Source organism: Tiliqua scincoides, chromosome 7 (genome assembly GCF_035046505.1).
Source record: "Tiliqua scincoides isolate rTilSci1 chromosome 7, rTilSci1.hap2, whole genome shotgun sequence".
NCBI classification, from domain to species: Eukaryota; Metazoa; Chordata; class Lepidosauria; order Squamata; family Scincidae; genus Tiliqua; species Tiliqua scincoides.
The window spans coordinates 18,215,949-18,229,660 of NC_089827.1; the positions used below are offsets into that span (position 1 = coordinate 18,215,949).

Here is a 13,712-nt window from a genome sequence, read left to right on the forward strand (position 1 = left end):
ACAGTACATTTAAATTTTTTTAAGATACCCACGTACCGATACCCATATACTTCTGAAAAGTTTTCTGCTTCTCCTTTAGCCAATGTTAAATATTCTTTGGGATTTTCTAGCCCCATGTCTAAACAATAAATCTACAAAATAAGAACAGCAGAACCTTAGAATTTTATTTTTCTGTCAGGAAGGTTGTATTTTACACCAACTCCAATCCCCCCATTAAAAAAAACAAAAACTCTACTGATACCTTTATCATTTGTCCTTTAATGTTAAGCAAGAATTCACCATCCTTCCTAATCTTTTTTCTACTCTGGATTTCCTTGCAGCTGGTTATTGCCTCACCTAAAAATAAATGTGCTTATTATGTCAATTTCATGAATGAAATATACCTCTGTACACCACTGAAACTCAGGCCAGTGCAGAATTACCACAGTCAATTACTTACAGTCTTTTCCATGACATAGCCGCTTAGCTGCAGGTTTTAAGTGCGACAAACACAAGTCACTGGATAAACCATTTTCGGTCATACATTCTACTCTTCTTTCTGTCATTCCAATTCCACAAGGTACCGAACACTGAATGAAAATCATGGAATTATTTTTAAAAACCATATAACAAATATCTGTATTATTCATCAAAGTGAATGCCAGTAACTTTTGCTGGACTGGAGCTCTGATCAGTGGTGTAGCTAAGGCAACTGGTACCCAGCGTCCCAAAAAATTTTAACACCCCCCTCCCAGTAGGACAAATGGGCAGCAAACAAACATCCAGGTTACTTCAGCTTTGGCTAATTTCCCTAGCCCTTGAGGTTGGCCTTGGGTCCAACTACTTATAGGCTCCTTCAAGAGGAGGTTCTACAGGCACCCTGAGTGTGGCAAGGAAACCTCAGATTCCAATTAACCAGGTGGATGGCTTGGTTACAGGGTCTTTTTCACCCGACAAAGTTTCCCTTGAAGGGTGCTCCTTTATGAAAGGTGGCCCCTTGGTTCGCCTCAATGGGATCCACCCTCTTAGTGACCTCCAAAAGACACTTCTGATTTTCAGTGAAAACTGGAAGTGCCTTTCGGAGGACAGTAAGACATCCCCTCAAGGCATGGCAACTGGGGCAATGTACCCCCCCAACCTTCCTTAGCTATGCTAAGCCACTGAATTACATTACATATCTATACTGACCTTACTCCATTTCCCCACCTTCCAGGTGACAGCATGTAGACAAGCTTTCACACTGCATTCCTTAATCAACGGAGATGGCACCAATGGGCAATCTCTATATGCTACAGATTGAAGACTGTAGGCATTTTTATTCCAGGCACCATGGATTCCAACACAGTATGCAATTGTCTGCTTGTAGTCAAGGTAACATCCAGCTGGACACTAAAATAATAAAAAATTGTCACAAAGGGTAATAAATAATATTTTTACAATACCTTACAGACTAGTTGTATGCATGCTTACTGGGAATCAAGTCCCAGGGAGTTCAATGGGACTCACTCTCAAGGATGTGGGCAAAGGACTGCAGACAATATCGATGTAATTTGGTAATACTTACAGTGAACAAGTGGCACCAGCAGAAAAATGTACTATTACAGGAGAAATGTTGAAAAGTATACAGGCATGATCCATATTTTTGGAAGCGTAATGCCACTCAAAAGATAATACCGTCGCAGTTACCTGTTTGTTCCTTACACCCTGAAATCTATACAATGGGTTCTCTTCATCTGTGGATTCAGAACATGTGGATTTGACCCACCATGAGTTCCAAAATCCGCCGGAAGTACCAGAGAGGGCCTCCCGGATGCAACTGGAAGTGTGGCTTCTATGTGACTCAGAATAACTCCGGAAGTGACTGGTCTGACCCAACTGTTGATTTCATTACACAGGCCTACAAAATTGAGGGTCAGATGTTTTTCCCAAACTTTATGGTGGTATGATATGAATTTAGGGTGCCGATTCTAAAAATGGCATCCGTTTTGCCCTATCACATCTAATTTTGGAGATACAGTATAGCCTCTTTAGTGAATGGTTCAAGCAGCTTCCTCATGAGGAAGCCATGGTGTAGACTTCCTCATGAGGAAGCTGCTTGAACCATTCACTAAAGAGGCTATGCCGTGTCTCCAAAGCTAGACGTGATAGGGCAAAATAGATGCCATTTTTGGAATCAGCACCCCAAATATACCCAGGAATTGGTGTATGTTTAAGGAAGCAAAATGTGTGTTGGCCTGTGTAATCTGCAGTTTTTGGAATGGAACCCCCAAGAATGCCAAGGGGATTATACTTGGCATAATGCCTGTACAGAAATTTACTAAGGCTGCAGTTCTTTAATTCAATGGGACTTACTTCCAAATAAATATATCTCAGGCAGAACTGCATGACTGCTCTGTTGAAGGCAATATGACAATCAATCATCTTAAATTCAGACAGATCCTGCTAAATTTAGACCTCTTGCTTTCCCGGGTAGTAAACTAAGGGCCCAATCCTATCCAACTTTCCAGCACAGATGCAGCTGAGCCAATGGGGTGTGTGCTGCATCCTGCAGTGGGGGAGAAGTCATGGAGGTCTCCTCAAGGTAAGAAAATGTTTGTTTCCTTCCCTTGGAGCTGCATTGCGTCTGCACCAGTACTGGAAAGTTGGTTAGGCTTGGGCCCTAAGAACCCAATCCTGTGGGCTCTGAATGTCAACGTTGAGCTCCAACACTGGCACTGGGTGTCATAAACATGCTGTAAACCACTTTTACGGCACCTGGAGAGTAAGGAGCTGGACACCACCCAGAGCAAGGAAAGAGCTGCAGGAGGCAGTAACGGTCTTCAGGACGGAGGAGGCATTCTGGGGCAGGGGGTGGGCGGGCAGGGGGAGGAACCCTGGGGCAGGAGGGGATGGAACCAATGGAGCCCTGCCAATGGAGCCCATCGTATCCTATTCTCCATATCGAGCTGAAAAGCCTGACATAGAGGTTCTTAAGTCTGTATTGGCAAAATAGCTGGCACAGACTTGAGAAGTCCCACTGTGAGGCCTGAGCCTTTCCCCGAGGAAGGGTACAAAAGTCCCTTCCCCAAGGAGACCACCAGCAGCCTCAGCAGTGCCGCTGGATGCAGCAGAAGCCATTTTGGCGCTGCTGGCAGTGGTGGTGGCAGGGATTGGGCTGTAAGCTGTCAGTATACAGAAATGGAAAGATCTATTGCTGGGGCACTTTCACACAGAGGGCCAGAATGTCTTCCGAAGCAGCAGTGTGTCATAAGCAGAAGCCCCGAGTAACCGATACATTTTCAACACAAAATGATTATTCTACATGGTAGAAAAAAGTACAGGTGAAGCAGCCCTCATCCTCCTCCCATGTTAAAAATCAACTGAATTTCTGGAGGCTGAGATAAGTCAAAAAATGTTTGCTAACCACTGGCAGAATGGAGGGCAAGCTTGTGGCGCTCTTTTGTTTCAAACCTTTATCTTGTGTTAACAGGCATCAAATAAAAGTCCTCATCCTGAATAGATGAATTTACCTGTGAAGAGTCTACCGTAACCACAATATATTTACAGGGAGCCATCTTGCATTTCCTGACAGATGGAGGCTTGGAAGCAGGTTCACAGAGCCTTTCATTCACTTGGATTCCGTTTTCATTCACACACTTCACTTTCCGGTACGTTTCTTTTTTACGGCACGAGGATGAACACTGAAGATGACAAGAACAAAATGAGTCCTTCCCTGTAAGAATGAAAGGCTACATTCCTGAAGTCATTTTTTCCCCCCACAGAATCCCAATAATCCCAGTGTGATGGTTCTCAAGTGCATATTTGAAGACTGGAACAACTAAAGAAGTACTTCTTTAAGAGCAGGGGTGCCCAAACCCCAGCCCTGGGGCCACTTGTGGCCCTCTAGGCCTCTCAATGTGGCCCTCAGGGAGTCCCCAATCTCCAATGAGTCTCTGGCCCTCCGGAAATTTGTTGGAGCCCGCACTGGCCTGACGCAACTGCTCTTAGCATGAGGGCAACTGTTTGACCTCTCGCATGAGCTGTGGGATGAGGGCTTCCTCCACTGCTTGTTGTTTCACGTCAGTGATGCAGTAGCAGCAGCAAAGGAAAAGCCAGCCTTGCTTTGCACAAGGCCTTTTATAGGCCTTGAGCTATTACAAGACCTTCATTCATTCATATAAGTTCATCTTTAATATATTTGTGTATGCAAACGTATGTAAATTTATTCAAATTTAAAATGTAAATTAATTCTTTTTTAACCCCGGCCCCCCCACACAGAGTCAGAGAGATGATGTGGCCCACCTGCTAAAAACTTTGGACACCCCTGTTTAAGCCCCTGTTGGGCTTTGGCAGCCCAACCCTATTGAAATTCTCCCACACTGATGCAGCAGGGCCAGTGGGGATTGTGCTGGGGATTGATGCAGGAGAAATTTTGCAGTCTGGAGGTCTCCTCAAGGTAAAGGGACACTTGTCCTCGTGCCTCAGGAAATGCCCAGCCATGGCAATGGGTCTAAAGCGATGATGCAATCTGAGTGGGCTTGTAAACTTTCATACACTTCCACTGTAATGGTTTAGAAATGGTTTCAAAATGTATTTCAATAGTTGGGCCTTGATTCTCAAAATACTTGTGCAGGTAGCCTCTCTGCTCACTCTGCTGACTGGCAAATTAAACGTAAGAACACAAGAGCCCTACTGGAACAGGCCCAAGGCCCATCTAGTCCAGCTTCCTGTATCTCACAGCGGCTCGCCAGATGCCCCAGGGAGCACACCAGATAACAAGAGACCTGCAAGGCCTCCTGGGAATTGTAGTTAAGAACATAACAACAGCTCCACTGGATCAGGCCATAGGCCCATCTAGTCCAGCTTCCTGTATCTCACAGCGGCCCGCCAGATGCCTCAGGGAGCACACACAGGACCACAAGATACTCGCATCTCTCTGCCACCTCCCTGCATCTATTCACTCTCACACACCCCAGCAAAGACACCAGATTGCAATTGCGTTGAACTTGTGCTACTTTATTAAACTTGTGCTACTTTATTTTCAATGCATGATTTTTTTTTTTAAATGCAAATTGAAAAATGTGTAAAAGAACAGCACAATGTATGATATGCACAAGGGGAAAATTGTACATGGCATTGTATCACATTATAAATATGGTGTTTTTCCCCAGCATTGTTTTCACATGGATACATCTGCAGCTGAATCTGCATCAGAAGCTGGTTTAAATAATCTCACCCAGAATCTAGAGTTGTCCTTGAGATACTTACATCTTGCCATTCTTCCGCCAGCCACTGGTATTGTTGACAAGCAGGCAGCCAACAGGGTCTCTCCTTAGCCGGCTGGGGAAGATGATTACACATCTCTTCGTTCACTTGACCACTGCCTCTCAGCCTGCAGAAAACATCACGTGCCTGAATTCCAACTCCACATGTCCCAGAACACTGAAATAAACACACACAGATACACATGAGTGGGGACAAGATTGAGACATACAAAATTATGCACAGGAAGGATCGAGTGGATAGAGAGTTGCTCTTTTCCCTCTCACACAACACCAGAACCAGGGGACATCCACTAAAATTGAGTGTTGGGAGAGTTAGGACAGACAAAAGAAAATATTACTCGGCGTGTAGTTGGTCTGTGGAACTCCTTGCCACAGGATGTGGTGATGGCATCAGCCCTAGACACCTTTAAAAGGGGATTGGACAAATTACTGGAGGAAAAATCCATCACGGGTTACAAGCCATGATGTAAATGTGCAACCTCCTGATTTTAGAAAAGGGTTATGTCAGAATGCCAGATGCAAGGGAGAGCACCAGGATGCAAGTCTCTTGCTGTCTTGTGTGCTCCCTGGGGCATTTGGTGAGCCACTGTGAGCAGGGCCTCTGAGAGTAATTTTATCAGGGGGTACAAAGTTTCTTTTGGGTCCCTTTGCAAAGGGAGAGGGGTGAAACAGAGTGAGGGAGGATGGTGATGGACAAGCAGAAATAGGAGCAGGGGGCAAAACAGGGTGGGGGGAGATTAGAGACAGCTGGAAAAGTCTTTGGAGCTCAGGTCTACCTGTTGCAAGGTCAAAGCAAAGTTCAAAAGCAAACTCAGTAGGCAAGAGTGGTGGTCGTCTGCAAGCTTTAGTTCGTTGCCAGCAACGGGCTTCTCAGGGACTCCTGTCCAAAGCGAAGAGAGCAATGAGAGCCATGTGGGAGCTCCCAGAGCCCTCAGAGAGAGCCATTTTCCAGTGTGAGCCTCTCACTTATATTTGATTCTGGCTCCTTTGTTTGAGGAGTCTTACACTTCTCATTGGCTGGTGAGTGACATCGGAAATGGGGGCTTTCTCAGGGTTGGCCACAGATAACTTTACAAACATTTGATTGGTTGGTTTCAAGTTACAAGTTCCAAGAAAGTTACAAGTTACAAGAAAACATACATTCAGACATATAGAAAACGTTGTTTCCAACAACCACTAGATGACACTCTTTACTCATTTACTGGCTTTTGGTATGTCTTGTGCTTATTTCTGACCCTGACAGAGCCACCAGTGTTATCTTTCTAACATTCCTTTCTGTCTGGTCTCATCAATCACTGTGGGCTTTCTGCCAACCTCTGTTTCAAACTAAGCTCTTTGGTCTTCTCTCTATTCCATGTGTGATTCTCTATATGTAACCTGTTACTGTATAGTGGTATAAACATATATTTAATACAAGACAAACTTTCTTATTGTAAAAAGGATTTTAAGAAACTCTTTCTTATTCAATTTAACTAAATCCAGCTTTTTCTGTCAGCTTAAAGGCTCTCATTATGTTTTGCTGATCAGGGGACTTTCTTTGGAATGTTATTGCTTATATGTTCTTGTCTAGCTGTCTCTGCAGGTGTCTGTATCTTAGAAAACTCTGTTTTAATTAGCAACAGATAAACTGTCTTTGCCAAGGCCTTTTTATCTAATGTTGCTAGTTTTCCTCATTAAAATGTCTCTAACCTGTGTATAACCTTTAGTTCTCTTGCCTCTTGGTGCCAAGAGATATAATTTATTATTGCAAGTGCATCCTGGCTACTCCCTATTTGCTATCTAAATCTGTCTCTTTTTGAGTTGTAACTCTTTAGTTCCAATTAAAGTGTCAGGCAGGATCTTGGGTCTACAGAGGATACAGAGTTAAGAATGTTTTTGCTTAAGATAAGAGTCTTATCTGTAAGGAGTACCACATTTCAGAGTCTCCTTGTTAATTAACTTTTGCCAGACATCTGCTTTTCAAGGTTGTGTTTGAATTACATTTTCAAATTTGTGGCTTTAAGCCTCTTTTAATAGCTTTTCACCTTTCTGTGTATTTTATGCTTTGATCAAACTATTCTAACAGCTAAAAATTCACTTTGAACTATATATATTGCTACTAACATTAATTTACATTTTTAAGCAATAACTATTAAAATATTGAAGCATTATTTGCATGTATACAAGCATAGTCTTCCTTTGGCATTTCTATGTATCTTTGGTGTTCATTATATGTATATGCAAGACTCTTTTTTGATTTAAAGAGAAGCCTAAAGGAACATTGTTTAAAAATCCAAAAAGCCTTTTCTTGCCATGGTTTCTCATTGTTCTCTGTTTTGCCATACTAGCAATTAACCTTGAGATGTAAATTCCAACCTCATACTCGCTTTTTTCATGAAGCGCTCTCCTTATCTGATGCTATGGCAGTTTGCCCAGAAACATTCCTTTGCTAATTTACAGCCTGTTTGCTATTTGCAGACAGAGACCAAAAATGCTTTTTGGTACTGAACATATAAGCATGCTAAACTTATGAACATTTTTCCCTATTTCCTAATCATATAAACTAATAATTTGTTTTAAACTAATTTAGCTATAAACACCCATAACATAGCATTGACATTTGGTTCATTAAGCTTGTAAACATTTGATTTGTTAGCATAAGTGGCTTTTATGGCCTTGTCTCATACCAACCTATGTGGCATCAGTAGTGTCCCCAGCATTCCATGCAGGCAACAAGTCTGAGTAGATAGGAAAACCCAAGATCCCAGGAAATTTTTTGGCCCCTTCCGTTGGCTCCTGGGCCCTCCTGGGCCCCCCTTTTGACCCTGGGCCCAGATTCAAATTACCCCCTTTACCCCCCTGGGCCCAGATTCAAATTACCCCCTTTACCCCCCTCTCCTAGGCCCTGACTGTGAGATATAGGAAGCTGGACTGGATGGGCCTATGGCCTGATCCAGCGGGGCTCTTCTTTTGTTCTTACATGAGTAAAGTCTTTCCACAGTCACTACAGACAGCTGTAATTCCACTACTGCAAATAAATGAATCACTTGCAGCTCAGTTCTATCCAAATGCCCCCCCCCACCCACATCCTCCAGTTCAGCCACTGGAGCACCTGCTGCATCTTGGGGGGGGGGCCCAGATGTCTCCTCGAGGTAAGGGAACATTTGTTCCCTTGCCCAGGGTTAAGCCTCCACTGCCCTGATGGGTCTACTGGGAACTGTGCCAGCAATTTCGCTGGTGCAAATCTGAGTGTGTACCAGGTTAGGTGGATCAAGGGAGAGAAAGGGGATAGGATATTAGTGGAGTTGCTGCTGCTGCTGCCCCCTTTTCAGCCTCAACCCCTACACCACCCCACCCTGTTCTACACCTTGTTCCTCCCTGCTGTTCACTGATGTTAACTCTTAAACAGCAAATATTAATATATTTTATTACTAATACTAATTAGCAACTAATTACTAGTACTAGTTACTACTACTAGTAACTAATTAGTAACCAATTAGTAAATTACTATTACTAATAATATTAGTACTTTTGAGTAAATTAATGTTTGCCCAAGACATCTTACTGTATAAAAAAGGGCAAACCTCCAGGTTTTGCTGCGAATGACTGGGGGGGGGGGGGGAAGATGGTTGCTCAGCACATAGTAAACCCTAAACCATGAATATGAGCAGCGGTATTAAGTCCCAGGCTGTGAAGGCTTGTAATAAGAAATTAAAGGTGATTGCTCAAGGTTTCTGTTCATGTTCTCTTGCATGTACACAGAAAATGCTTTGCATAATTGGCAAACTGGGAATTAATCCCATGTCAGTTCCACTTGCTCTCTCATACACAGACATCCAAATCAGATACTTTCATGCACTTCTTACCTTGTCACCAACAGTTTCCCAACTTCAAAAAACCCTAAGGGCACAATCCTAACCCACTTGCCAGCATTGGCTTAGCTGCCATGCAGTCCCAAGGTAAGGTAACACACATACCCTTACCTTGAGGAGGCCCCCTTGACTGCCTCTCCATTGAAAGATGCAGTGCTCGCCGCATTGGCACAGCTATGTCAGTGCTGGAAATTTGGTTAGGATTGCGCCCTAAGAGTGCAATCTTGACTCTGACTTAGGCTGGCAAGGCCCTGTGCGCCAGCCCAGGAGTGTCAGGAACATGTTGGAAAGCACATAAGCACCTCCTTAAGAGCAGGCTGGGCTAGTGCAAGGATGTGTGCTGGCCTCCCCGCACTGGATCCAAAACACATGGTGAGTTCACACCAGCCAAGACAGTCTGGCGTGGAGTTGGGAGGGGGTGGTGGGTGGGTGGAATGGAGGTGGGGAAAGGGTGTTTTTAGCAGGGGAGGGCAGACCAGGAGGCAGATAGGGCCTGGGGGGGCGGGATCAACCACAGTAGGGCAGGTCGAATCCTAACCCCCATCCCTGACCCGAGCAGCCTTACACAGGCTGCTTGGATTGGCACAGCAAAATTGCTGGCACAGATCTGAGTAGCCCCATAGGGTTGGCTGGCACATTGCTTGGGGTAAAGGGAAAACTATCCCCTTATCCTGAGTTGCCATGCAGTCAGTGCTTAGCTTACGCTGGATACAGCACAGGCCACTCAGCCTTCCTATTCCAACACAAGTTAGGACTGAGCTGTTAATCATATTTAACCATCATTCCCTCCGTCTCTGAATTTTTGACTTGTTTTTTTTTAAAGGTAGATCCTCCTTTGCAGTCTTTCTATAGAATTCTCCATAGCACATTTCTTAAAATGCTTAAAGGACAGGATATCTGTCCTGCTAGAATGCAAGAGGAAAAACACATTCCACAGCTTGTTTCTGTTCATTGTATTTGAAAACCACAGATGTAAAAAGCTGGAACTTCTACACTGTAGTCCCATTTGTATCACAGCCATCAACCTTAGCGTGATCTGTACAGTAGTATGAAAGAAGAGCAGATTCTTTATCCATGGTTTGCTTTGTAGCGCTCTATTCGCTTCCATGCGCTGATGAAAGATGCAATCCTCTATAGCCCATTAATTAACTTCAGAACTATATTAACAAAGACAATGTGGTACAAATGAAAAATGATCCTGTACAGTGATTCAGGGCAGATCACGAGGTTGACAATTTAATTATGTTTTCAGAGAGAATAAAATGAGATTAACTTCAGTGTATGATTACAGCAGGCACACCATCAAACTGATCGTTGCCCGTGAGCCGCAGATTATACCCTTCTAAATGCTTGATAACCTTTAGAGTTCCAGACAGGCAGCAAAATCAGTTTTTTTGAACATCTGGTAAACTGCCACATATGATTGGCACGAACTGTCCAGCATGATGGGACACAAGTTGTGCAGCCTTGAATTATAATAACACTCCAACATATTCAAAGTCAATGTGTTACTGCTCAAACCTTCACCAGTTCATAGCATGCAGAGTCACTGATGGAATGTGCACTGCTTGCTATTGGGGGATGGGGTGGTAGAAGAGGCCAAAGTGCCTTGCAGAGTTAAGTGAAAATATTTATACTTACCCATCCATAGACCTTCTAGCTATCAACAGGTCTCCTCAGACACACACCAGCTCTTTTGCTGATGTAAATTTGAGGAGAGTCAGGAGCAGGGGCAAGAAAAGAGGATAGGATCCCACGCACGCTGCTGCGATTGCAGAGATCCACTCCCTCTCACACACTTCCACCTTCGAACTGTCCCTGGTTCCTTCCCTGAACTACCCCAATCTTCCCCTGAACTGCCCACGAATTGCCCTCCGCTGTCACCTTACCTGGGTGCAGCCTGGGTGGGCCATTTGCAGGTACGTAGAGCCTTCAGTTTTTTGTGCCAGTGACTCTGAAGCTCCCAATGGCAGTGCGACTTTTGCACTACCATAACTGGACTTATGGCAGCATTATCGCAAGATAGGATTGGGCCACCTGTCGCTCAATTGGAAAAGCTTTGCCATTTTGGTGCAGTACTGCCTGGTCCCTGGTATCTCACAAATAAAGATAGCATCATCCGGCTGACACAAAGCACTCTGAAGTCTCATTGACTTCAGTGGGAGAGAGCTAAGCACTTTCTAAATTCTCCCATTGAAATCAACGGGTCTGTAGGAAAATGTGCTTAACTGGGGCTAGATGGTGCCTAGATGACTTTGAGCAAATGCACCCTGTTACCATTCTTGGAAGACCAATGCTCTGAGACAGGACAGTCTAGCATGCTTTGAAGAAACAAGCAAACATTTTGAATTTTTCTTTCTATACTGATATATTCTATAGATTCTACTTCAATTTAGGCTGCAGACTGGCTCAGAGGCATGAGCTCAGAGACTGGCTCAGGATTGGCATGCACTACATTAAAAAGAAAAGCTGATTCCCGCATTTCCATGTGGGACACATGACCTGCTCTCCGCGGTCCTTCAGGAAAATTTGCAAATAGAGAAATTACTGGAGCATGACTTAAAAGTCAAGCCTGAGATACCTCCTTCCACTGGTTGGCCTTCCATTCAGGACATCTTGCAGCTCTGCAAACTTTGTGAGTTCGAGGCTTCCTTAAATGCCTGCATGCATCCTCCTCTAGCTGAGTTTGGGAGTAGTGAAGACAGGACACTGCACGATGCTTTAGCCCTTTGCCACAGGACACAGAACACTAAAAAAAAAAAAAAGAGACAGAAATATTTCAATGTTTTTCAAAACAGATACAATCACTTGATACTGGTGTTACTGTACGGCACATAAATACTACTATACCAGAGAAGTTTCATTTAAGCTGCAACCCTACATACACCTTTCTGGGAGTTGGCCCCATTGAACTTGAACTCAACTTGTTTCTGAGTAGACGTGCCAAGGATTGGTGGTTTGCCTTGTGACTTGCCACTGATGCAGGAAACTTAAAAGTCAAGTGTGATGGCCATGGCCAACCCGTCTTGTATATTTCTGGATTCTGGCATTCATGTTCCATTTTGATAACGTGGCTGAGAGCTGTCGATAGATCTCTCCTGCACAATGCTGTCAAATCCTAATCATTTTTTTTTAAGTTATGTATGAATGGATTCAGCAGTGGCTTCACTGGGGGGTATGGCTGCACCGGGAGACGTGCAAGAGGGGGGTGACGCCGCTACTGGCCAAAATTTTTAAAATCTTGATATTTTCAAATAATACCATCACGTTATTATTATTATTATTATTATTATTATTATTATTATTATTATTATTATTATTAACAGTATTTATATACCGCTTTTCAACTAAAAGTTCACAAAGCGGTTTACAGAGAAAAATCAAATAACTAAATGGCTCCCTGTCCCAAAAGGGCTCACAATCTAAAAATAACATTATATATCATTTGATGCGTAATTTCATGCAGAACGCAATGAAACAAACAATGTTGAAATACCCCTATTCTATCAAAAGTTATAGCCAAAAAACCAGAAGGTGTGGTGATGCACCATTGCCCACAGAATTGTCCCACCCATTGCATGGGAGGAAGTCCATGGGGGGGGGGGGTGAGACACTGGCCTCTTTTACCGGGTGACACCAACCCTAGTGATGCCACCGGGATACAGACATCCACTTACCTAGCTCAAACTTACGATGACGTACCCATTAGTTAGCCAGTTGCCTGAAATATCCTGTCAAGTAGTCAGGAGAATTTTATCACACATACTTACCTGATTTAAGGAGGAGGGCGAAACAGAATGTCTCTTCATTTGACAAATGGTTACCTGTCTCGACGCTAAGCTATTCGCATTTTTGAAAAAGGATAATCTCAGTGGAAAGGGGTACAACATGGCCATCTCTCCCCATGACAAACTCCCATGACAAACGGAGCAATTTCTCAGAAGGCAATTACCACCAGAGCTCCTTTGAGTCTCACTGTGCAGGCACCAGGGTATTTCATACTTTAAAATGCCCCCTGCTCATCTGGTCTTTAGCTTGTAAGGGTAATTTTGTATTACACATGCAATAGGCCAGTGTTGTTCAACCCTGGGGTCGTGACCCACAATGGGGTCATGAAGCCAGATTTGTGGAGTCAACGGAAGTTCAGGGAACCAAAATAGTCACCAGTCACGCCAAGGCATGGCGAAGTATGGGGCCAGAGGTTTGCATATGGGCCAACATTCCACATGTCAAAGTATTTACACATTGGTTGCATATGTATGATTGTTGCTGAGCCTTGCTCCATTGTTGAGACTTTTTTTGCTGCAAGCCACTTTACTCTGCAGTAGCCGGTCCAGCACTGATAGAAAAGTCATGGAGAGTCATCATCTATGTGAGAAACCATGATTGTGCAAAAAGAACCTTCCCCACCGTGGTCTGGGGGTGGGTGGGAAGTGAGTGGCAATGGGGGTGGGCAGATTGGGTCCTGAAAGTTGGGTGGGATCAACAGTGGGTCCCCAGCTTCATTATCTATTCATAGGGGTCATGGCATGAAAAAGGCTAAAGGCCACTGCAATAGGCTATCACCTGCTTTCAGTTCCCAAGCCATTTTTGCTCTTCCTTTTCATCTGCTGCTGCT

At 43.9% G+C, this 13,712-nt stretch overlaps 1 protein-coding gene across 3 annotated transcripts in view; it reads right to left on the reverse strand.

Annotated features, from left to right (window-relative positions):
• Positions 1–13,712, reverse strand: part of ADAMTS20 (ADAM metallopeptidase with thrombospondin type 1 motif 20) — a 98,216-nt gene that overhangs the window by 11,048 nt on the left and 73,456 nt on the right. The window contains exons 29-35 of one of the 3 annotated variants that reach the window (XM_066633248.1): positions 11,676–11,843; positions 5,227–5,400; positions 3,489–3,659; positions 1,168–1,368; positions 440–569; positions 242–336; positions 37–131 (exon numbers count right to left, since the gene is read on the reverse strand). In XM_066633248.1, the coding sequence (XP_066489345.1) occupies positions 37–131; positions 242–336; positions 440–569; positions 1,168–1,368; positions 3,489–3,659; positions 5,227–5,400; positions 11,676–11,843 (1,034 nt within the window). The remainder of the gene's footprint in view (positions 1–36; positions 132–241; positions 337–439; positions 570–1,167; positions 1,369–3,488; positions 3,660–5,226; positions 5,401–11,675; positions 11,844–13,712) is intronic. The other 2 variants (XM_066633249.1, XM_066633250.1) reach the window with 2 other exon arrangements.